General features: G+C 55.6%; 1 protein-coding gene across 5 annotated transcripts in view; it reads right to left on the reverse strand.

The window, feature by feature from the left end:
- Positions 1-24,912: 24,912 nt before the first annotated feature.
- Positions 24,913-27,165, reverse strand: part of CXXC5 (CXXC finger protein 5) — a 39,620-nt gene continuing 37,367 nt past the window's right edge. For 4 of the 5 annotated variants that reach the window (XM_049829684.1, XM_049829686.1, XM_049829683.1 and 1 more), the window contains exon 3: positions 24,913-25,939. In XM_049829684.1, the coding sequence (XP_049685641.1) occupies positions 25,895-25,939 (45 nt within the window). In that variant the 3' untranslated portion in view covers positions 24,913-25,894. The remainder of the gene's footprint in view (positions 25,940-27,165) is intronic. The other variant, XM_049829687.1, reaches the window with a different exon arrangement.

The following is a 27,165-nucleotide window of genomic DNA, read 5'->3' on the forward strand; positions in this document are numbered from 1 at the left end:
AGAGATTACAAATGTGGCTGGCGTGTGTAATGCTTCCTTGCTCTCCTGATCTCCAGACATTCATGGAGTGGGGTTTTCTGAGCTAGAGAGGTGCTGCCTTTCTGCTTAAGAGCTCTCCACAGGCTTTTTTTCTTCTTTCAACTTTCACACCTCCCATGCGAAGTGGGAGCACCCGCTCCCCATGCAGCGAGGAGCTCCCCTTAAGGATGTTCCACAGAACAAACATCTCCTCGAGTTTCCTTTGAACCTGGCCCCTGCTAACTTCATTTCACCTAGATCTCAGTTGGTATATGAGAAGAGGCAGCGAACAGCCATCCATTTTCTCCCTGCTGTTCAGAGGTCTCTGCTTCCAGGAACCACATCTTCCACCACAGGGAAGGATGGTCCCAATGACAGGGAACGAAATGAGTTCACACCCCTTGTCATGGATGGCTTTGGACGTTGTTTTCTTTTCCATTCATGACCAAAACAAAGAAATACAGAAGAAAATCTCGTCCTGCCACATTCGCTGGCTCACCGCATTTCACAAGTGACCTTGGAGCTTCCCACTGTGCTGAGAGCATCTCTGAAGCTCAACGCTGCTTCCAGAGGTGGGGAAACTGAGCCACAAGGCAATTACTTAGATTTCTTCTGATCACCTAGTAACTCCACGTGAGAAGGTAAAAAAAGGCTCCCAAAGCCTGATCATTGCCTTTGGAGGTCAGTCCAGCCAACATCGCTGGAGCGTTTATCTTTTCCTTGGGTGGATTTATCCTCACCACTACTGCTTATTCTCATTACTAGATTTTAGCATCCAAAATAGCGAGAGCAAGTGAACTGAGGGACCAGAGGGGCTCCTACAGCCTAACCAAAATCGCACAGAAAAGTGGTAACACAGGTACACCCACGCCTGGACCCTTCAGCTCTGGCCTGGCTGGGTACTTGGGGAAGTGGGATGGCAGTGGTTGGGTGGAGGGGCCACAGCATACCCACAGCCCCACGCTTCCCCGAGGGGCTGCGTGGAACCCAGGGAGCCTGGCAGCAGAGGCAGGGATGCAGAGGCAGGGACATGAGCATGGGCTCACCAGCCCCAGCCAGGCAGCTGATTAAAATGCAGTCCGGCCACCCCGGGCCTGTCCCCACCGTCTCCCGGCTTTAAATAATAGCTTAATTATCTCATTTACATTTGGCTCCTTTCAGGGAGGCACTGCAGTTGATTAACATTTTCCCTCCCGGTGTCTCGCTCTGCGTCCCCGTTGCATCCCACCCTTCCCACGCTGCTGGTCCCGCTCCTGCAGGCACGGGTCCCTGGCTCCTCTCGCGGTTGCCCACTGCAGCTGGCTTCCAGCCCCACTCCTCTCACCGGGTCGGGGCTCTCCAGGGCTCTGGAGATGCGGACACCCAGCTTGCAGATGGCCACAACTGACACAGATGCTGGAGGATGGGAATAGATGCCCTCGCTGGACAGTTGCATGTTGAAGGCTCTCCTCATCTTCTCCCCACTGCTCACTGGTGCTCGTCGGTGTCCTGCCATTGCTTTGCTGCTGGAGCTGCCCCTGATCTCTCCCCACGTTCCCATTTCCACCCCTCACTGGGCAGCTTTTAACTTTCTTTTTTATCTTCTCTTTTTAAATCTCCTTTGAAAGCTCCAGCCAAACACTGAATTCCTTTGAAGAAGAAGAAAATGTCTCTGTGGGTTGCCCTTTCTCACCGACTGGAGCTGCGGGAGATCCCAGTGCCCAGCCTGCAGAGGGGAGCTGCTGCCCAGCAGCTCCCCCGGCCCCAAACACATCCCCAAGGGAGTTTCTGGAGGAGACCAGGACTGGAGACATCACCAGCCCTCATCTCCCAGCCCCTCCAAGCCCCCTACCAGGTTTCCCAGAAAACCCAGGTTGTGCTTCTATATCACTTGGGGTCTTTGGGACAATTTAGTGTCCCCTGCCAAGCTGAAGGGCAGATTTTGCAGCAAATTTATGAGTAATTAGTTCCCCAGGCACCCAAAGCAGGGAAGGGGCCAGAAGGATGCATGTGGCACTGGACTGCCCGCTCCCCCCACCAACTTGTCATACCATATGCTGAGCTGGGACAGGACCTCATGGACAGGGGACAGGGAGGTGATGCCACCAGAACCCCACACCACCAGCACTGGCCTGACACAGCCAGCCTGGGGGAGATGAAGGTCCTCAAGGCTCCTCAGTAGACCGGCTTATTGCTGCACAAGCCTGTGCCCTGGCAGCCCCTTTCCCCCGCCTGCTCCGTCCTCTCGTCCCCCTTCCCTGGCTCAACACAGTCCCAGCGGCTCCATCCCTCCCTGGGCTTGGCACAGGCGGCCGAGCCACGGCACAGTGCTGCAGGCCCTGCTGCTGAATTACAATCTCCTGCATGAGTGGCAGGCGTTTCCAGATAGTCCTATTGATTTTGTGTAGCCTCCAAAACCCCCGTTCCTGCTGCTAATTTAGCTGGGATGGCCACATCGTCCCTTCTCCTGACGAAGTGTGCAGCGAAACCCTTTGATCTGCTCCCTCTCGCTCCCTTCAAACAGCCCCCCATTGCCAGGAGAGTTTGTGCTTCAGTGCAGAGGTGCTCTTTTTGGAACATATATTTTTAATGGGTATTTCAGACGTGGCGCAGGCATGAGGGAGTAATTCTCCTGTGCCCTGGTATTTACATATTTTCCAGCATGCACAGCACAGGCAGGGGAAGGTTTCACAGAGGGAGCACAGCAAACAGGAAGGAAAGAGCTTTGTGCTTTGTATCGCCAGGGCCCAATTACAGTCTGAAAGGCAGGGAGCCCATCCGGGTATTGCCCTCTCCAGCCAGTCCAAGCTGCAATTATAGTCCTCGCCAGACTCAGCAGGATCTGGAAAAAAAAAAATCTCGAGAGTTTCAAAAATGATCACTAGCTCACTCTTCGGGGCGCAGGGGTTTTAGGGCACCATCTGCTCACTCTTCTCTGCCAACACAGATCCTAAAAACTACTGGGTTTTACCTGGCTTCTGAAAGAAAACAAGGGCTAGGGAGAACCCAAACGCTGACCACGGCGCTGGCAGTGAGGGCCAGGAGACTGGGGAGGTGATGCTGCAGGGAGGGGGCTTCAGGGATGCGGCTGGTGATACGGCCAGGGAGGGCTTAGGGTGTGCAGAGGACGTGGGAGGAGATCCTGCACAGCAAAGGTGACGGGAGATGTGCAGGGGACCTGGGATGAGGTTCCCCCCTCCCACTGCGAGGGCTGACAAGACCGATCTTTCCGCAGACTCACATGGGTCACAGACCTGCGGCATGCCCAGGCATTGCTCTGCAACCCCAGGAGCTGGCAGGAGCCCTCTGACAGCACCCATGTTACCTGGAGGGACAGCACACAGCCAGATACCCCCTGGGGTACATCACACCACAATTCAGGTCTCTTCTGAGGCCACCCTGCAGCCACCGCAAGCCATTCAAGGCCACTTAACACCCCCCTCCCCAAGCTATTTGCCCCAGCAGGGCAGCACTGCTGGGGCCCTGCCTCTCCTGCCGGCTTGGCTGCCCTCAAGGTGGTTGACACTGTGGGGACAAGGGTGTGTTGAAGCAGAGGATGGTGGCATTGCTGCTTGAGGACCCGTGCTGGGGACCAGAGGAGGCAGAGTGGCTGGCTCTCCAGGGGAACCTGTCTCCACAATCAGTCCTGCATGCTGCTCCCAGCCGCATGTCATTGACCAAAGCAAGATCCTCTGCCAGTGACAGTGTCTTCCACTTTTGCGGGGCAGTTTCTAGGCGATGCACTGAAAAAAGTGAGCTGCAGAGATAGTAGGAAGAGAGAAAAAGAGCTATATGGGAATGTTGTGTATCGTGCTAAACCCAGCAAGCTCTATTTTTGAGCCATACCAATACTTAAGTGGTGCAAGTTTCTCAGCTGAAGCAGGCCAGATTTGACCTTCAGGCACTGCTAGGACTAAGTAACACGCAAAGGTAGGGTTTGTCCCACTAAACTTAATGCACCGAGTACCACCACACTGCTGACAAGGCATATGAATTCTGTTTCTTTGAAGCTCTTCCAGCCTCAAAGTCCTGCCTGGCAATTATACACATTTTCAGGTCTAAATTTGTTGGCCTGTCTCTAGGCATATGCTGTACGATATGATATGGAGCATTTGGGCATAGATTTCCGTGCAGCAGCGCCGTCTGCTTCCAAGCACTCATGCTGTGGCACTCTCTGCTCCTTCTGCACTATAAAACCTACGGATTAATATTTCGATGTACAGGAGGCTGCTCTGTATCTCCGTATGGGCAGGGAAGAGGTAAGCCTGAATCCAGAGTTACCACTGCTGGAGCAGAGAGGGGAGGACATGTGGGGGCAGAGTGCAGGAGGGGGTGCATAGTCCTGGACAAGGTGCATAGTCCCATTGCTCTAGCCGGGTGCTAGTCACCCACCTCTCCCATGCTTTTTCCCATAACATTGACCATACACATCCAAACATCACTAAGGAGCACCTGCAAATGGGATGTGGCAAGCACTATGAGGTGCATTAAACCCAGTCCCGTGCCTTGCTTTCCAAGGCATTCTGTACCTACCAGAACTGTCCACATGATGAACTGCCCAGGACAGTGTGTCAGGTTTACTGCTGCCCTCCCCAGCCTTGTTCAGGATCTGTGGGCACAAGAATCATTCACAGCAATAGTGGAACAGACCAGAAGCTGATTCTGATTCCCATCAGTAGGTTCCAGTGTTAACAATCAAGTTGTTACCATGGCAAAGGGTATCTGTCCCAGGAGAAGCAACCTGCGGACAAGGTCTGCACATCCAGCTGTGGAGGTGTGCTGACTGCAGCTCCCAGCACACCCCCGAGGCAGGGTGCTGCTCTGGCAATCTATCTCCTGCCTTTCCCTCAGCACAGGCAGGCTGATGAGCTGGCTCTCTGCAGGAGCATCTCCATGCTGATGGGTTGCAGCAGGGGACAAGGCCAGATTTCCCCCTTTGGGGTGCACACTGAGGGCCTGCCCAGGGTGAACCACCTGGGCTGATGCAGGGGATGAACACCCCCAGATACATCCCAAAAGGCTTTAAGTAGCAGACAGAGATTTGGCAGGCCAAATACCGTCAAGCCAACCTACTATTTGGCCTGGAAAGGGACCCAGATGTTCCCACTCGGCAGCCAGGAACCGAGCATGGTTCTGGGTCATGAGCAGGGCCAAAGCGTGTCCTGGCTGAAGCCCTGCAGCTCTCACCAGCCAGCAGACCACCTTGTCCGACCTGTATGCCGTGCCCAGTCCTGGGGGCTCCCCGCTCTGTGGGCAGCGGAGGACTCATGGCAGCAGCAGGTTGCTGAGCGAGGAAGGCAGGGATGCTGGAGCTGCTGGCACAGACATCCTCTCCAGCATGGGGTGCCATCCCCGGAGGAGGGAGGTGGTAAGGGCCAGTTTGGGGGCCAGACTGAAGATGTCCCTTTCTGTGCCTGTCTCCTCTTCAGAGAGCTCTTATTGCTGCAGGGGTAAGAAGAAGGACATACAGTGCCATGGCTCCTGCCTGGGGATGCTCCCAGCAGCTGCCAGCTCTGCAGCGAGGCAGAGGTGACCAAGCCTGAACAGCCCTGCATTTCAGCACAAGCAAGGTGTCAGTCCCACTGACTCCATCCTGCCACCTGATCACAGCCAGCCTTGTCTCCCTGTGCAGGAGGGAGACACCCGCTGAGTGTGGTGTCCAGACGGAGGTCTCCACCTCTTTGTTAGCTGCCCTCAGAACAACGTGTAGGATGGGGGGACAGGAGGGGCTGGGGCTAGCTGGCTCACTGCTGTGCTCTGGTCCCCCTGGTTTGGCCCTGCTGGAGCCATGATTGGTGGTGATGGCTTGTGCATCCCTTCTGATGAGGTCTCACAGCCCAGGAGACCCTACAGTCCTCAGGCCAGAGGAAACCAGTGGGTGGATCAGAGCCATTTCTGTGACCGTCCCAGGACTCCCAGCACTGAGAGCCTTCACCCCTGTTTAGGGGCTAAAGGGGGTCCCCAACCACACAGTATGAAATGTCACAAGTCTCCATGTCAGGACTTCTCCAAGTCCCACCTACCAGGAAGCTTCAGCTGAGTGAAGTCCTGCACCAGGTTGCTATACCACTGAAACCCCTTCCAAGCCCCAAACACCATGAGTAGCATCACATCTGCTGGGTCACCCCACCAGCCTGCACTCGGAGACACATGAGGATTAAGTCCCCTCTCGAGCCCATCATGCTGCCAACCCCCCGGTCCCCACCTCCCCTGCACACCACTGCCCCTAAAAAGCAAGAGCCACGTGCCTTGCTCCCAGCTGCTGGAGAACAGCCAGGAACCACTTCCAGACTGCGTCACCATATTCACGGCTTCTCTTGGGCTATATATAGTTGTGTGACTGCAGGTTTTTCTGGACATCGAGTTGCTAAAGAACTAGCGTTCCCCAGCCAAAGCAGCACACATCCCAAATGGGAGCTGACCTGGAATGGGGGAGGGGGGTGAGCTGGAGGAATCCTGAGCATCCCCAAGGTGAGGTTTGGCTCACTGACAGGTATCTGCCCTGTAAAAGACCAGCACACTGGGATTTTAGATCTCTCTGTCTCCTCAGTGGTGAAGTGCATGTGGAGCTGGGGAGTTTTTGTAGAGCCAATTTCGTTTTGATGTAGCCTGCAGATCTGGAGAGGATGTGAACCTCAGTGCCAAAAGCTGCCTTGCAAAGAGGTCACAAAACAGAGAGGGAGAAACCGCTGCTGTATTGCGCATCACATCCCAGGCCTTTCCAGCCACTGTGGTCTGCAGGTTTTTTATGAGAGTCTGAGCTCAGAGGCACTGACTCAACCACTGCAACATCCCTCTCTTCCCCTGGAGGCCCTGAATGCTCCAGACTGGCCTGCAGCACAGCAGGGGATGGCATGATTGCATCTCTGTGCATCCCACTGGGTCCGTTTGGCTCAGGCACAGCCGGTCGGCTGCCAGACCTTGTGAGTCTCCTTCTGCTTCACTCTGACACCTGGGAAGATCCTGGGATGGGACATATGCCCAGGAGATGCCATGGATGGGGTGTGTAGGCTCTATCCAATGTACTAGCTCAGAAGAGGGTTACTCTCAGACATTTGTGGGTAGGTAGAAGAGATCCTATGAATCTCCTTTTTCCCAGAGGAGTTATGAGCACTTTCTCTCCATGCACTGCTTTATCTGTAAGCACTTAGTTTAACCCCTGCTACCCTAGACCAGACTTAGGTGACCCAGCGCCACAAGGAATCCCAAAGCAACACACAATCATAGGCCCATTGCTCTTCAGGCCATAGTGTCCTGGTGTACCAGCTTCTGCAGAAGCCATTGGTTGAGTCTACCCTCTACCTGACCTCTTATTCACACTGCTGTGTGTTTACTGTGCCCGTGATTGCATCAACTGCTTCCTACGGCCATGCTGTGAACAGCTCGGTAAAATCATATAGACTAAAAAGCAACTCCAAAAAGCACAAATACAGAAGAAGCCAGTGCATGGTGTTCCATGGCCTTAGACATGGCACAGCCACCTAATTCCAGCCTTCAGGAACTCGAATAGCTGCTTGTTGGAGTTAATCATGTGAGGAGGTGGAGCAGTCCTGGAGTGATGCCCTTCCTATGAGCTCATCCGTGTGGACCTCATCATAGTGTCGCAGACTACTTCAGGTTGGAGGGGACCTCAGGAGGTCTCTAGTCCAACCTTCTGCTCAAAGCAAGGTCAGCTGTAAGATCACATTGTCCAGTGGGGGCTTGAAAACCTCAGAGGATGGAGATTGTACAGCTTCTCTGGACAACCTGCTGATGCTTGACTGCCTTCATGGAGAAAAAAGTGTGCCTTTATCACCAGTCTGAACTTCTCTTAATTCAGCTTATACCCACTGTCTCTCTTCCTCTCACCGTACAGTGCTCTGAAGAATCTGGCTCTGTCTGCTTGAAAACCTCCTCATAGGTACTGGAAGGCTGCTATTAAGTTCCCCCGAGTCCTTCCCTTCTCAAGAATAAATCTCCCACTACTGCTGCTGTTCTGGCCATCCTTTCCACCTGAGAGGAGGCAATAGTTTTCTCCAGCTGCCCTGAGTTCTTGTGACCCTCTTCACCTCAATCCCACTAAACATGAAGGCAGATGAGGAGAGCACATCCCATCATACTGAACTGCTCTAAGAATCAGGAACAATAAATCAACTGAATTAGCTCCATCCAAGATGTTCCCATCCCTCTGCCAACACATGATAACACAGGGCTATGAATACTCCTAGCCTCAAACACCTCTGAAGGAAAAAAGCCACTTTCTTTAAGAGCTCAACTTTGTCTATGGAAGCAGAGATATTTAGTAGGTAAAACAATGGAAAAGGAGGGTGGACAAGTCCCTTAATCCTACCGTGCCTTCATTTTCCATGCTGCTCCTGTAGGAACCAGTGGCTGAATGCACTAAGCACCTGCACAGAAATGCATGTGCTACCTCTTCCCCTGGGTGCATTATCTGTCCCGTGCTCTGTTTTCACAGTCCCTCAGCATAAGCCAAACCCAATATTCAGTCCTGACATAGTTAAGCCTCTTCAGAAGGTGAGCTATATTTTTTTCCAGGCTGAAGAAAGAATTAAGAAGGGTTGGAGACTGTGAGTTAGCTACATCAATCAAAAGTGTATCACCATCATCAACCATCAGTCCCTCTGCCTACAACAGTATCCCTACAACATCTTCCCAACAAGCATTGACCAAGGCCAACCCTGGTTCACGGAAAAAGCAGTACTACACATGGCAGCTATGGACAGGTAGGTAGGAGACTGTAAGTGAGCAAGGATGTAGGTATGATGGAGACAGGTGGTTGAGAGCAGTGTGGAGAACAGGCCACCGCCTGTGAGGAGGAACAGGACATAACCAGAGCTGACTGGGCAAGAGCTGACCATGAGCTTTGGATCTGCTGGAGAGGACCAAGTTCCATGACAGAAGGCCATTTGTGAGCAGGCATAAAGGTGAGAGGAAGCCAGGAAGTCTTTGGAAGTCACCAGCAAGACTTAAAGAGGGTCAGGAGATCGTAGGTCTCATCTTGAGCTACTCATTAGCCACAGGGACTCTGGCCTTTCAACCAGACTAATTACTGATTGCTCAAAGGATAACACTTCCCACAGCTGCTAAACTTGCTGACGCTGGGCCCTGGATGTCTTCTATTCTGGGAAGGGGGAGTGGAGTCTCCTAGTGTGAACTTGTGGAGCTGGGCAAAGCCACACTGGAGCAGAGATAAAGTCAAGGACAGCTGCAGCTGCTTGGCAATTGTTCAAAATGAGCCACGAGTCAGTGACTTGGCTATTCTGGGATGAGCTGAGGAGCCAGTGCTGGGGAGAGCAAATTCATAGCCTGCTAGCACATAAATGGACTACAGCAAGCCTGAATTTGAGCAACGCCCAGCATGGAGGCAGAGCAGATACACGTTTGTTGGGGAGCTGATTGGAGACCTACAAAGCCCTGTCCCTGGTCACCAGCGAGGAGCCATGGCTGCAGATCTGACACGGGATTTATCTACCAGACCTCACAGGTCTACCACAGGGAAGAGCCACATAGGCTCCCCAAAATTCACAGAGAGAAATAGGTGCTTCAAGGACTTTTCAACCTCCCCCCAAGTTACCTGAAATTGGATCAACGCCTTAGCCTGGGGCTGGTGTACCTGAGCTCAACTGTTGCTGAAGCTTGTAGTAAACCTGGTGGAGTTTTCCCAAGTAGGAGTTTATTGGTGATGGGGTGTTTCACTGGATGAAGCCTGTGATATTCCCTGAATCTGAAACCAGTGACCAGAGAAATCTTTGCCTAAACCTGGAACCTGAATGCTTTATGTGCTGCATTTCCCAGCTTTTGGGTGGGAGCACTAGGACTGGATGCTCTGATGTGCCTCAGCAAAGGCCTGTTCCCTGCCTCCAGTATTCCCATTCTAACCCTGGACAGCATGGCTGCGATGGACCTGACCCCACCACTCAAGACCGGTGCAGCTGACATCCAGAGCCGCAAGACTCAGCTAGACAATTAAGCTCTTTGCAAGCTCACCCAAAGGACACCCGGCCTTTTGAGGTCACTCACTGCATATGCTGGAAAGCAGATATGATCTCATTAGGGAAATATTTATGATCAATATTGTCCACTCCCTGGCAATGAATAGCATCACTTGGAGCAAGGAGCTCTCCAGGGATGGTTAGAAAGGATACGGGTTGACAGAACAGCCTAGGTTGAGCATGAACCTTTGCTCACCTGGCGTGAAAACATCTACATTTATTCTAAATATTTTTTTCACGATTCACCAGGAGATTAATTAGCTGCTTGGAAACCCCAGACATTAATTATTGATTATGCAAAAGATTTTGTTCATCACAGTTTCTGAGCTTGTCAGTGCTGGGGGACTGGATGGCTGAGGACATCAGGATGGAGGGGAAGTCTGGATGAGCCCTGGAGAGTGGATTTGCCACCCATTTCCCTCAGTGGGCCTCACTGCAAAGTAGCATAGCTCAAAAAAAGGAGCCAAGTGTGGCAGCGAGAACCCAACTGAAACAACGCTTGCCTTGAGGGGACAGGGAACTGAGGCAGAGGATGACGTGACCCATCCAAGCAACAGATCCAGGACCCCCTGTACCCCGGGGTGCCCAGGCTGATGGATGGGGCTGCCTCCAGGGTGTGCAGCAAGGACATAATTCACCATCACCTCCCCCTTGCAGCGATGCGCTGGCTCCACTGCAGCACCCGATGCATGCCGGGTGGAGAAGGGTGCCGGTGGGCTCCTCCTCGCCCTGGCTCCCCAGGCAGCACGATGGCAAGCGGAGCAAGGCGGCAGCTGCGGTAAGAGGTGAGATGCAGCCAGCCACGGGTGGCAGTGATAAACCTCCTGCAACGCCCGGCAATTAATCTTGTGAAGCGGTGAGTCAGAGTCACCCGGAGCTTCCTCCCCTCACCCAGAACGAGCCACCGCCGTCTCCAGAAGCTCTCAGCTTGAGGGACCTGCAAATGTCACCAGGCTCAGGGAGAGGGTTTTTTCGTGCTCTGCCACCAGTTGAGAGCCCTGCCCGTGGAGAGGTGCCGGTTCCCCTCCAGATCCCTCTGCTGCACCTAAGGGAAATGAGACCTACTGATATCTACGTGCACCGGCGTATCTTAGCAGAGGAGCGGGCTGGTTTAGTCCTGGCTTCTTTGGCCATCGGGAAAGTGAGAGCAAGATGCCATCCTCATGATAAAGCTTCATACAAAGAGGTGTCAAAAGCGAGAGGGCTGGAGGAGGCGGGGAGGACTGTAGGCGTTTAAATAAAGACCCCGGGAAGGAGTGGGCAAGCTGGGTGTTTAACTCAAGCTGGGAAAATGCCCCTGCGCATTTACCCCTGTGTTTCCTGCAAACCCGCGGTGCTCCCCAAGTTTGCCAAGCTTTTCCGGGGAAAAACCTCTTCCCGCCTTGCCCTAGGCATGAATGCAGTTTGCAGTTTTAACAGCAGATGTCTCTCCTATTATGATTTATAAAAATGCTTAAAATAAATAATGCAAACATATTTACAGGAATGAATTCCTGCTCCTGAGCGCGTTTGTCACTCGGAGGCTCCCAAGCAGGAGCAACTCTCTGCCTGAGTGCCTCCCGCACAGCCTCCCCACTGCCCCCACGCCGCTCCCCCTCCCGCTGGCACCGCGGCGGCTGCCAGGAGCCCAGGGCAGGGTGGCCAAATCCCAAATCCCCCACCCCCCAAGCCCCAGGTCTGGGCCCACACCAGCGTTTCAATACAAATGTTGTATAATCAACGTGTTAAATATTTAAAATGGTCGTGCAGGAGAGCTGCCCGGCAGTGCCTGATTTCACACATCCTGACAATTTCACGGGCCTCTGGGCTTACGTTTCTTGGCAAATAATGAAAGGCTGTTGGAGCCCCCTTCCTCGAAGGGCACGTTGGGGAGGTTTGCCCTGGCCGCAACTCCTTCAAACGCGATGCGACTTCTGCAGCGCCTCTCCCACCTCCGCGCCCAGCCATGTCCAATGCTTTTAAGCGTGACCTTCGCACGGGGCGGATGCAGCCGTCACGCCGCTGAGGTGACTCAAAGGCAAAGCGGGGGGCCGGAGAGGGGGGGACGGCCAGGGGCAGCTGCTAGCAGAGCCACTGCTTCCAGCGGAGCAACTTTTGCATCGCCATTCCCGCAGCCCCGCTCTTCCCGGCGTGCATGCACACAAAAGAGCCAGGCATACCTGCCTGCGCGGCGGTGATGCGAGTGGCCCAATTACAGCTCCGCACCCAGCCTGGCCGTTTCCATAGCTTCACAGCGCAGCGCTTCCCTCTCCCGAGGCCATCAGAGCAGGACCTGGCATCTTATCAGCGATCATCCTGCAACGCAGCTCTCCTCCGGGCCCTACCTGCCGACGGCCAGTCTTGCTAGCAACGCAGGATAATATCTTTTCCCACCAGAGCCATGTGATGATTTTTTCCTTCTATAATTTTGTCTTGCTTCCAAAGCCACTTGCATAACTGGTGCCGAGGAAGCAGAGCACAAGGCAGGGTGGCTCTGAGAGCTCCCTGGGGCAGGGGATAGGGCAAGAGGCTGTCCCAGCCCGGAGGACACCCCAAGCATCTCTGGTGCTCTGGTCCTGCCTAAGGAAGAGCAAGAGGAGCCATCCAAAAGGACTAATGGCTCTCTCTGGCCAAACTCCACCTTGGGGAGGGGAGGCAGTCCTGCAGCCTGCAAAGCTGAGCCAGGAGGACAGGGAGAGGAAGGGCAGGCGCTTCCCCCCGGTGGGCCAGATCCTGCCTGGGTGAGAGCCCCTAGGGAGATCAGAACAACACCCTGCCAAAACAGGCACAGAAACTAGGCTGAAAAGCCTACTCCAGAAGGACATGGGATGTTTGTGGTCTCCTGAGGTGGTGGTTTGCTCAGGGTCCTGCCTGCTCACAGGCTGCCTCAGCAGGGAGTAGGAGAACTGGGAGTGCAAAGGCATGGGCGGTCTTTGCTGGGACCTGTGCCATGGTGGAGATGCATGTTCCAGGTGGGACAAGCAGGGGTATCATGAACTGCATATCCTAACACGTTCCCAGTGAGGGTCCTGGGCCCTTCCCTGCCTCAACCAGAGTCACAGCCAGTGCTGCAAGTCAATAACCTTGCCTCTACTTCTCAGCTCCAGAACTGGATCTGCGGGCAAAGCCAGCAGGGTGAACTACCTGACACAAGCAAGTGGAGTCCCCATCCTGGCCAGAGGACCGTGGCTGAACTGCCAGCCATCTCACCAAGCTTTGCCTAGCAGGGCGGTAGCAGCACACAAAATAAAGGTTGCTCAACACTCTGCATCCTCTGGTTGATGATGTAAGAAGAGCAGGTCCTGTCATGGAGCCGTCCACAGCTTCCCAACTAGGTGGCCAGACTGGAATTGTTCACACTAATCGTTTATCCACCAAAGTCTCTAATTTCAGAGAGACAATAATTAATTGTGAATTTGGGCTCCATTTGAAAGGACAAGGAGCATCTGTTAGCTTGCAATAAACAGTGTTTCTTTCTGACTTATATGTTTTTTAGAGGAACTTTGCAACTTTTGACAAGTAATTCATCTAGAAACGTAGTTAATACCAGTAGTGGATAAAACCAAGTGCCGCCTTCTGCACAAGGAACACTTTTTTCTTTCAGAAAGAATATCTAGAACAGTTCCTTTTGGGTTGACCCAAAGTGATTTCTTTCCCCTGGGTTTTTGATTTAACAGCCAAAACAATACAACCCCACTTACTCTTACAGCCCAGGTATACTTTTTGCCACACATCGGCTGCCTGCTTGAAATTTTCCATGCTTTGTAGCTGAGTCAGACTACATTTTTCTCTCCAAAATTCAAGCAAAAACTCATTTCTGAGAATACAGTTTGCCATCAAGCAGGACCACAAAACTTTCCCACTTCCTCACCTGAAATCAGGAATGAGACTGCTGTGCTGGGCCCAGATGGGGCTGCTCCATTTCCCAAGGAGCTGCACAGTACCAGCCCCTGGATATGGCTGTTTGCAGATTAGTTTGCAGACCACCAGTGCCACAGAATATGCCTAACGTCTGGAAAACCAGGCTCCTCTGGCGGAGCAGGCTGCAGGAAGCAGAGGGCAGCCAAGGGGCCAGCCATGCTGGGGCTGCTGAAGATCTGAGCACCATCGTGCCCAGCAGCCGATGCCTAGGGAAGGCACACAGGCAGGGCGAGTAGGTATGAGATGCTCCCAGCCCTGGTGATGCATGGCTCAAGGGCTTTGCAAGATGGAGTTGGGATGTTTGTGTTTTCTCTTCTTTCTTGCTTTTTTTGCCTTAATCTCTCTATGCCAGGTTTGAAAGCTGTACATGCAGGACAGTTCAATGTCTAGTGCTAACTCACCTGCTTCACACTGAAACACCTGCAATGGTACACCCTCCTGGACCCCTCCTTGGGGCAAATGGAGGTGATGATGGCCCTGCGTACACAGATGCTGCAGAGAGGACGGCTTCCTCCAGGACCTGCTGGTCCATTAGGAGGATTTCATTTCCCAGCAGAGCTCAACAAGCAGGTGGAGAAGGAGGCAGCTGCTACCCGGTGAAGGCAAGCAGTGGCTCACTGGGACCAAATGAATCTGCAGGACCCTCCAGGAGGAACAGGACAAGGCTGACAAACTCAAGAGTGTTCACGACCTTACACGGCCATGTTTGCAACGGGAGAGACAGCCGCAGCGTTTTCTGAGCTATATCTTCAAATTGTCCTGTATGCCTTGGGCCAGTGCCTGCCCAGGAGCACCCGGGCGCAGGCAGGGCTTGCAGGCTCTGCCAGGAGGCGTGCCAGCCCTGTGCCTGCCCTTCAGGAGGGCTTCAGAGGGCAAGCCTCAGGGCAGGTCTCCAGCTCCCTGTGGCTGCTGCTTGGGCTTGCAACCATCTCGTGCTGGGCAGCAAAGGCATGTCCACCCTTGCCTGAGCCGGCAGCACTTGCCTAGCCAAGGCAGGACAGGCTGTGACCCGATTCCTCTTTAGTGGAAGGAACAGAAAGTCTCCCAGGCAGAAAATGCAGCATCCCAGGTTGTGCTGGGTGTCAACTCAGCTCTGCTCGGCTCAGACACAACTCAGGACAACTGGCAAACTCCGAGACAGCCAGAGCAGCAGGGACATGGCAAGTTAGGTCCATTTCCCTCTTTACCCTGCCCTCCTGGAGCTCTGCCACCTCCAAAGAAGAGAAAAGATGCCAAAAAAATGTGAGTGGAATATGAATATGATGTTCAGACTGCAGCAGCGGCTGTAACCCAGCTTGAACTCTCCAGCCACAAAAGGTCCATCCCGTGCTGCAGGCAGCAGGGATGACGGCCAGCCCTGGCTGACAAACCCTCCCTCCAGACCCAGCCGTCCACCACCAGCCCATTGGTGAGGTCCTGCTGGTTGCTGCCTGCACCCGCTCCCCTGCCCGCAGAGCTCTCCTACCTGCCTGCACCCACGCTCCCGCAGTGGCCGAGGCCTTTGGCATGCCCATGGCACAGAGGTTGCTGGCAGAGTCCGTCCGAGCAGATGCCGAAGGAGAGGGAGTAGCCTGTGTGTGGTCGTGCCTGGGAGCGGTCCAGACCGTTGGGTTTGGTTTGGTCTCGCATCCATAATGAGACGCACAGGGCGAAGCAGCCACACGCATCACAACTGAGAGTGGAGTCAGGGATGCAGACATGAGAAATCCGTTGGCTCTGAGGATGGGGGGCTGCACTCCCAGGTACTGGCCACTGCCCCAGCGGGGCAGCACAGGGGTGTCAGGGCTGGACAGCCCTGCCCATGGGGCTGTATTGGGGGGGATCCCCACCTGCCTCCAGCACTTTGGCTCTGAACAGGGCCAAAGTCCCAGGAACGGCTCAGGCAAGGCTGCCACGTGCCATGTCCAGCAGAGAAGGACCGCCTTGCACTCCTTATCCTTGGCTCCCTTTGCATGGGCATTATCATCCTGCACTTACCCAGCCCAAGCACTGGAGAGCCTAGCTGAAGTTTCCTCTGGTCTTCCAACCTCAACACACCAGAGCAGTGATTTGGGATGAGGCAGAAGAGCCACATCGGGCCTACGGCATCCACAGAGCAAGACCAAAGTCCCCAGCATGCAGCATCCATGTGTGAGCCAGACCTTGCTTGTATGGGCTGTACCTATTCTAGTCACATTCTGTGGGGGCATCATTCCCCTATTTGGAGGTGGCTGGCCTAGGACTTGTCCACGGCTAGAAGGATGCTCCACGGTACTGTGGGCAGCAGGTGCTTTGCTTGGGTCTAGATGGTGCCTCTTCTTGGGCTGGGAGAGGGGACTGAGCAGGGCTTTGCTCTCCAGCCTGGGCAGGCCAGCAGCTGCAAGGGAAAGGGGGAAAAGGAGAAAACTAGGTATAAAGAGAGGCTGCTGTGGATCTGCCCAACCAGGGCTGTGGCAGCACCGGGATCTGTGTTAAGAACTGGCTTCCCCAAGTTTAGGAGGCTGAGAGATGTGTGGAATAAATTACTTGTGACACTGACTCCTACACTTCCAGACTCACGCGGGATTTAGCCACCAGACTCCCAGTTAAGTCAGCGCCAGTTATTAAGGTCAGGAGAAGTCGGGTAGCTAAATCCTATCTGGGGGCTGCGGCATGGTGGGGCTGTGCCAGCCTGTGGAGGCATCCCAGCACTCCTGGGGGACATGCCCCCCGGCACCGCTCCCCAGCACCCAGAGCAGCCTGGGAGCTGCTCCCATTGCAGGCTGGAAATCAAATAAATAAATTATGCATTGCATCCAGCTCCTTCATGGGGCTACTCTGCAAAAGAGAGGAGAGGAGAGGAGAGGAGAGGAGAGGAGAGGAGAGGAGAGGAGAGGAGAGGAGAGGAGAGGAGGAGAGGAGACTGAGATCTTGCTCTGATCCAGGAACAGCCTGGTCTGTTTTGCTGCTGTTTTCACTTATCTCTTTCCTCCTCCACTACCTGAGGTTTCAAATGCTCCAGGGAGATGTCTCCATTAACCACAGTTTTCTTTGGCAGTTATATTTCATTACAGTGTCTCTTCCCGCTAATCTTTCCCAGCTTTTCTTGTTGTTATTTTTATTATGATTATTTTCACAAACCCTTTGTTTCCAGCTTTACTTAACCTGGCCATGTCCCTTTAAATACCACAGCCTGGGCAGAATAAGGGATCAGTCCTTTGACAGGAGCTAAAGTCCTGTTTGATCTGGATTAGATGCTGATTTTGCTTACCAGACTAAAGACCAAGGGGGACCACGCAGCGCCTGTGTTTGCACAAACCTGCCTGGTTGCATTCCTCTTCCTCCCCGTGTCCAGCCAAAGGGGTGAGCACGGGGCTGTGCACACAGCTTGAAATCCAAGCGGATAAACGGTCACTTTGTCTGGAGACATAAGAAAATGGAGGTGGGAGGACGGAGTCAGCAGCTCTGCACCGTGCTGAAGAGCTGACTCAGGTTGCAGACCCTCCCCAGGGTGTGAGCAGGTCAGCACCCGCCAGCTGAGATGCCCACGAGCATCCCTCAGCCCTTGGCAGGCTCCCTATTACTCACCTGGAGGGCCCAGCTCCGTCTTGCTGCCCATCTTCCAGGCTGGGGCTTAATTGTGGTATCCTGGGTCCCTAATGACCCACCTGATAGTGGGACGGGGTAGGATGTGGGGGCACCAAGACCTCCGCGTGCCCCACACCCAACAGATTGTGTTTTCTCCAAGGACTCCCATCCCCACTGTGTCGTTTTCCCACCCCCATCTCCTGCCTCTTCACCTGCCCTTTTCTGTCATCCTTCTGCCCGAATGACAAGTGTTTTCTCTTTCCCTGTGCAGTCCCCATACCCTCATGTCTTGCCCTGCTCTGGCCCCTTCCCCCAGCTCAGTATCCCCCAAGCCCCCAGCAGCAGCACTGCCTTCTCGGCTGCCCTGTGGCTCAGCCCCCCCACCCCCCGCCATGCTCCTGCTTCTCCCGCAAGGGACCATGGCCAAACCAGTCTCCAGGAGAGATGGTGGGGGCCACCAGTCAGCTTAGGCACTTCATGGACTGGAGCTGGGGAGGGGGGAGGTGGGGGGGGGGGGGGGGAGGGAGCCCCCATTACACACACGTACTTGCAGCAAAGCCAATTTATACGTCCCCCTGCGGCTGTCTCGGTGGAGAAATGTCAGGACTCACTGCAAGACAGCGAACCGCGCTGCTGGTGGGAGCCCTCCAGGCCAGGCAGAGCGGGCAGGAGCTGGAGCTCAGCGCAAGCCCAGCACCTGCACCCCATGCCTCGCTGCAGGGAGCGGGGAGCACACAAGTGGGCTCTGCCCCAGGCTGGTTTCACCCCAGCTGCTCCAGGTTAAAAGCAGCAGGAAAAACCTGGAGCAAAGCCTCTGGCTTTGCTGGCCTTGCCCTTGCAGCAGGGTGGAGCACATCTCTTGCTTAGGCAGTCAGGCAGGGCGCAGAGCCTTGCTGAAGGACCATCTCCCACCAGGATGGTGCCCAGGTCACCTGGCAGTGGGAGAACTGTGTCTACAATGGCAAGGTGGAAGGATGTCAGTGGTGCCACCACTGCATGAGCGGGAGCGTTCGGAGGGTCGCAGGGCACGGCTGAGAGGTGCTGAGCTGTGCCGAGTGCTCCTGCTCGCTGACGGGGTCCAGCACGATCCAGCTCTGCAGGAGAGAGGTGAAGGACCTGTGAAGCCTTCCTGGACATTGATCTCCCGGCTGGTCCACTCCTGAAGCTGGAAAACTAAGTCTGCCAGAGGTGGGGAGGCTCATGGCCGTGCCACTGCTGGAGGTATCATTACCCACAACAGATGGAGCTTTAAAAAGAACAGGGCCAGCAAGTGAGATAAAATGCAGAAATTAGTGACTGTAAAGGTCAAGCGGGATGTACTCATCAAGGCCCCGGTCCTCGGCTCCAGGGGGTGAGTTTGGCTGACTTGCACTGCTGCAGTCCCAGCCCACACAGCCAGAAGGCATGCAGGCACTGGCATTGCCCACCTGCCTGCACCTATGTGCTCCAAGACAAGAGGGTGTCCTTGCAATGCCAAGGGCAGGTGAGGAGATGCAGAAACCCAGGGCTCTGCCAGGGCAAACTGATGCTGTGTTATGGCATGTGCAAGTAAGAGAGGGGGAGATTGTCCTTTTGTCTTGTTCTTGTCCATGGGGAACCCTCATGGCAGAAGATGGCCTTGTGAAACACCCTGGCCACCGTTCTTCGCCCAGGAGAACAGGCAAGACCAGAAAGTACGTGGCACCAGTTGGCACATCGAGAAAAAGGAACTTAATGATTTGGGAGGTCGCATCCATGCTTGCCCTGTTCTTGTACCGTTCCTGGGTTTAGTATAACCTGCTATATGCACTTGTTGGCTCGTGGGTTTACCCAAAATACACATGCCAACAGGTCCTCCACCCACTGTAGGCCTGCCCCAGGCTTGCTTGGGCTCAGGAAGAGGGGGCTGTGCAATGGCACAGGTTTGGGACACAGTGTCCAGCCAGCCCAGTTACAGGAGAAGCCAGCCCAAGTGTCCCAAAGGCAAGGCAGGAGAGGGCAGGACATCCTTCCTGCCCCACGGGCATCTCATCCTCCCGCCCTGGATCAGAGGCGCAAGGGGGGCTGCAGGACTATCTGGGAGGGCAAGGACAGGGCAGCCTGGTCTTGCATTCCTGCTACCCATGGTACCAGCTGGACACCTTCACAAGCACTACGTCCACTTGCAGCATTTTGGTTGCAGGAGACATAACACCCCAGACCGATGCTTTACCAGGGCTGTCAGCATCTGTGTCTGGCCAAGGGGGAGGCAGGTTCCAGGCTGCAAACCCCCCCCAGCTTGGACTGGTACCTGTCACCTCTGCTAAGCCCCCGCTTAGCTGCTGTCATTCACCCATCGTCACCCAAAGGCTGAAGGCTAATGCCCACACCAGCCACTCCCTCCCCTGCCTGATAACACAGCATCTTGCACTGAGTAGCCTCCTTCTGCTGTCACAGGCCGACCTATTTCTCGCAAATCCTGACTGCTCTGGCCTTAAAACATCTTGACGCAGTGCTGAAACTGGCATTGGCACAGCAGCGAGTCCCTGATTAAGTGGGAGCCGCCACGACTTGGCGTGGGCTTTGCAGCCAGCAGTTGCTGGCTGGAAGAGCAGAGCGGCCGTGGCATGGCTGGAATAGGGGAGCACCTACATGCTCCTCAGGAATAATCAGGCATTGTTCTTGATTAAAAAGAGGGACACCACAGCTCAACCAGGCTAGACCACCCTTGTCGCCCACAGCCGTGGGATGCTGGAGGTTGGGATATACTCTGTCCGGGCTGAAGGAGCTGGGGATGCAAGAGGTGTTCTCCATTGTGCAAGCAAAACCAGCACACCCCAAGCAGTCATTCACTCTACGGGCTGCAGGGATAGGAGATGAGACCTTAGACCAAGATGGCTTCCTCTGTGGAGGCAGCACCACTGAGCTGCAGGCAGGTTGCCAGGTCTGGTGGCACACCAGTCCCCAGGGTGGGAGGACCTCGGGCAGTTTCTGTGCAGCCCCAGCTACAGAAACCACCTAGTGATGGCTGCAGCAAAGTCCCCAGTCTTCTGCAGAGCTGCAGCAGGGCGGCCAGCCAGGGCGCTTGGCCAGCTGGAGCCGCAGCTTTGCCTTGCTGGAGACGCAGCTCATGCCAGGGTGGGCTGATGGGATGCAGGAATGGGTGTCAGCTCCTACCTACAGGATCCTTTCCAAGGATGCTGCCAGGTGAACATCCTCCCGCCCCAGCTCAGGCACAGGAACATCTCAGTGCGTGGTGGTAGGTCAGGAAGTCTGGAAGTCCCAGAGGTGAAGTGATGTGGACGTCAAGCCTTCAGGTCATAAAGGATCTCCCATGGTTCCTCTTTCTTGAGAAAAGCCCTTTTCAGGCTTGCTCTGGTACAGAGACAGTGATGGACACAGCATCCCAGAGTCCTGGTGGGACCCTCCTGCCCCCCAGTTCCACACCTCGGCATGGGCAGTTTCTGGGGAAAGAAGACAATGCAGTGCTCGTTCCCAGTGGAGAAGATACAAAGAGATGAGGAATCCTTAGTCTGAATTTGAAAACTGCACAACTACTCGGAAGAACTTCAACCAGGGTTGAAAATTGGGCTGGAAAGCTCACAGGAGGTGTGTGACACAGGGAAGGGCACCTGGCCAGGCGCAGCGAGCTGAACTCAGGGAATTTTATTTAGACTGGTGCTCCCAACCAAGCTAGCCCAGCAGCCCCAGGCTCCAGCCTTGAAGATGGTTAGACAGCCTGAGCAAAGCCAGCCCTGGGGTGGTGAACATCCCCCACGGCCGCCCATGCCTGGTGAGGGACCGTTAACCCTGGCAGACCTGCATCAGTTGTGTCCAGCTGTGGTGGGGCTGCCAAACCCCCAGCTGAGCTGGTGTCAGCTCAGCACCAGGACTCGCTGGGGAGCATCCACAGATGGCCCAGCCTTGCAGGAGATGCTAGATGTCTCTAATGCCTGTTGTGGGGGCTGGCTGGACCCTGCCTTGGCCCCACAGCCCCCTGGGGGCAGTGTCCCTACCAACCAAACCTGAGCGGATCCCACCACCCCAACCCGCTACCACCCTCTTGCCCTTGGGGTGAACCGCTGGGACACCTAGCAGCAACCCAGACCCAACACTCATGGACCTTCCTGTCCCACCACCAAGGATCCCACAGCCCCCTTGCCAAGCCCCTGGCCCCTCGTTGTCCCACAACCCCCTCCCCGCAGCTCCAAGCCCCCACGGGGAGCGTGGCCGGCCCTGGCAGCAGGAGCAGGCTGCCGACCGGGAGGTCACGCCTGGCCGGCGGCGCTCGCGGCGAGCCCGCCATCCGGCTCAGCTGAAGCACATTTTGTTCAGCGCTTCCTGCATCCTGCCCCATCCCCACGCCGGGGGGGCGGGTCAGCCCGGGGTCAGGCTGCTAATTGCAGCGGGATGAGGTGGCCGCCAGCCCACTGCGCCAGGCTGCAACCCAACGCAGGGGAAGCGGTGGGTCCTGCTCCAGAGAGGGATGGGTGACACCCCACAGCTGAGCCCCGCACCCCACCAAGATGCCCCTGTGGTGGGACGGGACGTGTCTCTTGCACCAGTGCAGAGGTTTGCGGCTCCTGCTGCTGGCTCTGCTGCAGCTCACCCCAGACTCAGGGCTGCGGACACAATCGTCTCAAGCCAGACCAGCTCCACCACGCAAACCACTGCTGGCATCGCCACTGTGCTGCTGCACCAGCCCCATGCCAGGGTCTCTCCTCTCCTGGCATCACTTGCTGGTGTCTTCCCACATGGAGCCACCGAGGCCGACTGAGGAGGGACTCAGACATGGCCGTGCCCTCTGGCAGCCGGAGGTTTCCTTCCCCTTCTGCTAACTCTAATGAGGATGTTAATTAAGAGCGACCCCGGGCCAGCTCTTGTGGTAGCACCCAAGGTTCTCCCTCGGTGCTGTGCACAGCTCATTATCATCATCCCATGCTCCCCGTGCCACCTGGCTGCCAATGGCCACCTTGGGGACAGCAGCCCTGGGTGCCACTTCCCCACCAGCAGCTGGGCAGGCAGTGGGGACAGCCGAGCACAGGGGACGTGCCTGAGGGTGAAACTGCGGCTGAGCGTGGTGGAAGGGATGGGCTTCCCCCTCAGGGGATGCCTGAGGTCCTGCCTGCCTGGGCAGGAGCTCGTTATACAAGGCTCTTTGGTGAGCACAAAGCCGTCCACCTACACACACCCCCGGGAGGCGCAGATGCAGCCCAGCGTAGGGTGAGCTAGAAGTGGGGAGGAGGGGCCACTCCACAGCCCCAGAACCCCACCTCCCACCTCCCATCACCCCACCACCCCACTCACAGGCAGGGTTTGAATCCCACCCTCTCTCTGGCTCCTTCCTTTCTCCCAAACCCGTTTTCCCTCGTCCTTTGTGGGAAAGCCCCTGCTCTCCTTGGCCCCTGCTAATGCCCACGTCCTCCCTGCAAGCACCACGTGCCCTGCTATCACTCGCCCCTGCCAGTGCCCACCTCTCCCACTAACACCCATAGTCCCTCCAAAAGCCCAGTCCCTGCCGATGCCCTGGCCAGAGGAGCATGCCGGTGCTGGTGGCACTGGGCTCAGTGTGGCAGTGAAGGCAGGGGCTCTGGCAGGGCATTGCTCCCGAACCACCTGCCTGTACCGGCAGCAGCACCATGCAGAGTGGCTGCATCGTCCTCTTCCATGCTCCCTGTCCCCAGGGGCTGGGTGCTGCCCCATGCCTCCCGAGGGGCTCCTTGGAGCATTTGGGCTGCCACCATGCGGCATGCCGGTCTGATGCCCATAGGGGTGATGGGGGACACGTGTGGCCCTGTGCCTTATGGCTTCCTGGGGGAAAAGCAGAGTTGGGGACAATGCCGTCCCTGGGGGGAGCAGGCAGCAGAGAAGCAGCGTGGCACAGCGGGGTTTGTCATGTCTGCAGCTGCCCTGATGGCACTTCACCAAGCACCGATCCGTGCCAACGGCAGCCCCGCCATGCTGCACACCCAGCACCAAGCACAACCCTGTTGTGGGTGACATGGCCAGACCAGGGGAAACAGCCCCGTGGGGCAGCCCCAGCAGTCCCCAGCCCTGGCTGCCGGTGGGATGAAGCAGCACCCCCCACACAGCTCCCCCAGCGGGTCGGGGCTGGAAAGCCCCAGGGAGGGGCTCTGCGTGCTGCTCCCCCGGATGCTTTCCCAGCATGGGGTAGGGGCTGGCTCCCCCCCAGGTGCCAGGACTGTGCGTTCACACAGCCCCAACCGCTAGCCACAGTCGTAAAAAACCAGCCAGACTCCTTTTTCCCTTAACACCCTCCACCCCCCCACCCCACCCCCCCGCCACATTCCTGCTAAGTGATTTCGGCTGTTGCCCGAGCAGCATGAACTGAGAACCAGCTCTCCGCAGCCCCTTGCCAGTGCCACCGCGGTGGGTGCACAAGCTGGGCATGCCACGCACCAGAGCACTCCTGGGGCGCAGGCAGGGTCCATCTGTCCCCGCAGGCCTTGAGCTTTGTCCCTCGCCACGCTGGCCCAGCTCCATTGCCATCACTGTGAGCTCCAGTCATCCCCGCAGGCACGGCCGGCTCAGCCACCTGTGTGACCTGGGTGCCCCGGGGCTGGGCTGCAAACCCCCCCCCGGAGCTGCTGGGGTGGCCGGTGGAAGGCTGCTGGAGATGTTCAGGGCGGTTTTCCCCAGGGATCCTCAGAGCACTTTCTCCTCTGTCCGGGCAGGTAGCTGCCCGGCACGGATGGAGCCCATGCACCGCCATCGCCTCCCACTCCCGCCTCCTCTGGGCGCACATCTGGTCAACAGATGCTGGCCCAAATGCTGGCTGGAGCCAGGGACAAAGGCTCCGGCTACCTCCTCCCAGTGAGGCTGAGCCGGCGCTGCCGGGTCTGGGCAGGTCTGCCTCTTCTCCCGGGCTGGGACAACCCTGCCTGCGTGGCCAGGAGATTCTCCCTGACTGGATGCCGAGCGCAGCACCCCAAGTGCTGGCAGCGACCCTACCAGCTTGTCCATGGCCGAGCCCATCCAATGTCCCCTCCATCCCGGATGGCTCCTGCTGGCCCAGTGCCGGCACGAGGCCAGCCTGGAAAGGCATCCATCGGCTGCACCAGACGCTCAGCCTCCTGAGCTCACTCACCTTTGGGAGCTCATTTTGGACTTGTCCCAGCAAAACAAGCCTCACCGCAGCTCTCCATGGCACATTAACGGTAGTGTTTTACCAAAACAAATGGTGTGGCGCTACCCGGTAAAACTCCAGGCAGGTCAAGCTGGGAAATAACCCCAGGAGGAGCCGGGGCTGGCTTAGCCTAGCCACTGCCGGGATTAGCCACGCAGATTTAGCAGCCGGGGCGACTCCAGCTCAGCTCATCACACCATCCCGCCTAGGCCGGCCACTGCCACGCTCCGGCATGGTCACCGATGAGGTCCCCCTGGCAGCCTGGCGGGGATGGGGCGCACAGGCAGGCGAAGGCAGGGGGGGACCGGCCACCATCGGCACTGGGGGGGCCAGATGGCTGGAAAGAGGGGTGGGAGAGAAATAACAAAGCTGTAAATCATGACACAAAACATGCATTCATTTTATTCACAAAAACAGCCTGGATCGCTAAAACATTACAAACAGCATTTCAATTTAATGATGTAGAGAGAGCTGGAGAGACGGGGATTTGAACAGAAGAGAAATATCACTTTTCGTAACTGCTTCAGCACAGGTCCTGCAATATTATTTTTATTTTGATTTTAACTTCAGTAAGTTTACAAAAATTACTTCTAGGAGTAAACCGTTGCAATTAGGAGGTTTTTCTGTATGCAGTGTTTCTTGTTCTATATTAATAAACTAACAATGACTTTTTTTTTCTTTTTTTTTTTTTTATATTCTTTTTTTCCATTTTCGAAGACCGCCAGTTGTGTAGCAATTGTTTTCTTTCACCTTTTATACCAAACCTCTTGCGGGTTAAACTTACATAGGTGAATGGCTAGGAAAAGGGAGACTACATCGCTTCAAACATATTCTCATTTATAAACATGAAGTTGAGGCATTCTAGAAACTATCCACTCTATTGTATGATGGGAAAGAATCAAATAAAAAGTATAAATGAGGGTGCAATTAAACAACTGTGCTAAATTACAGTAGTGCTTATTAGTAACTAGATTTTAAAAGGTTACTGTAAATTTACATTCCCTACACAAGTACTGCATCTTTCACACATAAACAACATCAACACCAAAACACAGAAAGAAACTGATTGTCCATACTCTGTCTATTAAGTCTTGGTACTTTACAGATCCATTGTTTTTTTCTTTTAATTATTTTTATTTGAAAAGCAGTTAAATGTCTGACTAGGACTCGAAGATGTTAAAACGAACGCAAAAAAAAAAATTATAAAAACAGGAATGAGATTTGCGAGAAAATATTTTTGGTTCTAAAGAGACACAGGTGCATCCATTCATTTCAGCCAAAAATCCCTTGCCTGAGACAACACAAGCAAGCAGTGACATTGCACTTGGATGACAGAGCTTTGGGATTCCCGTTCCTACTGGAACCATCTGAACGCGGCTCCTGTAGGAAGCATCACCTTCTGGAAAGGAAGAGAGACAGGGAGGGGGGACAGAAGAAGAAGGGACAAGGCATTAGGTCGGGTCCGGCACAGCCGTGCGGCACCAGGGTTGTGCACCCGCCCGCCCCCCCTCCGCCCCAGCCCCATCCCGGCATCCCGGTCACCGGCCTCGGGACGGATCCAGCCCAGGCTCGGCATTCCCCAGACACAGCCACACATCTCAAGGTTTCCAGCCCACCGGCAAGTGCCGGCCGGAGGGAGACGGGGGTCCCCCCACCGCCGGCCCCCACCTCCCTGGCAGGGCACCCGGCAAAGCAGCTCAGCCATTGTTCCCGCGTCCCCGCGCCACAGCCGGGACAATGGCGCAGCCCCCGACTTCCCCTCCGGCCGATAGCAAAGCACAATGGCCGAGCTGTGGTGAGCTGGCATGGCCCGGCACGGCGGCCCCCTTGCTGCCAGCCCCCACCTGCCCTGCCACGGACAGACGGACACACAGCGGACAGGAGCCCAGCCAACAGATGGGTTTAGGAGGGCATGTGGGGGGAAACTGAGGCAGGGACCACCAGACCCAGGAGCTGCTCAGGACACAGGAGACATCAACCCGCTGCTGCCCGGCCACGATGAACGACCTTGTCCCCAACAGAGCAGCCCTGGGCACAGCTGGGGACCACTTGGTGTCTCACAGGGGAAGAGGGATGAGTCCCACCAGGCTCAATCCCACATGCAACAAAGCGCCCAACAACAGACAAGACCTCTTTGGAGCCACCTCCAGGAAAGGTGGTGTGGGGCAACAGCCCCGATGGCTCTGCAGTCCTCTGGAAGAAGAACCTGGGACATTTCCCAGCTGGATGGGGTGGGAAGCCTGCGCAACATTCATGAGACCATGGGTGAAGTATGCAAGGACTGCAATGTCTCTCAGTGCCAACAGCCCCCAAGCAAGTCTAAGCCATGCTAGCCAGCAGACAGGGCCACACGATCACCAAAAGGACGTGCCTTAGAGGGCCCTTCTCCAAACAAGTAAGGCACACCAACGGGAAACAAGCCACAGGCTGTGGTGACGGGTGCAGGGCAGCAGGCTGGGCTGCCAGGGGCAGTGGTGGGGACAGCCAGCCCCAGCACCAGCTCCCGGCATTGAGCCCATGTGCAGGGCTAGGGCAGCTCATGTGTTGTCCCAAGAGTCAAAAACCATGCCACATTCAGGTCCCTAACCCCACACAAGAGCCTTCATTGAGTCCTTCTCTTGGATC

This window comes from Accipiter gentilis, chromosome 26 (assembly GCF_929443795.1).
Source record: "Accipiter gentilis chromosome 26, bAccGen1.1, whole genome shotgun sequence".
In the NCBI taxonomy this organism is placed as follows: domain Eukaryota; kingdom Metazoa; phylum Chordata; class Aves; order Accipitriformes; family Accipitridae; genus Astur; species Astur gentilis.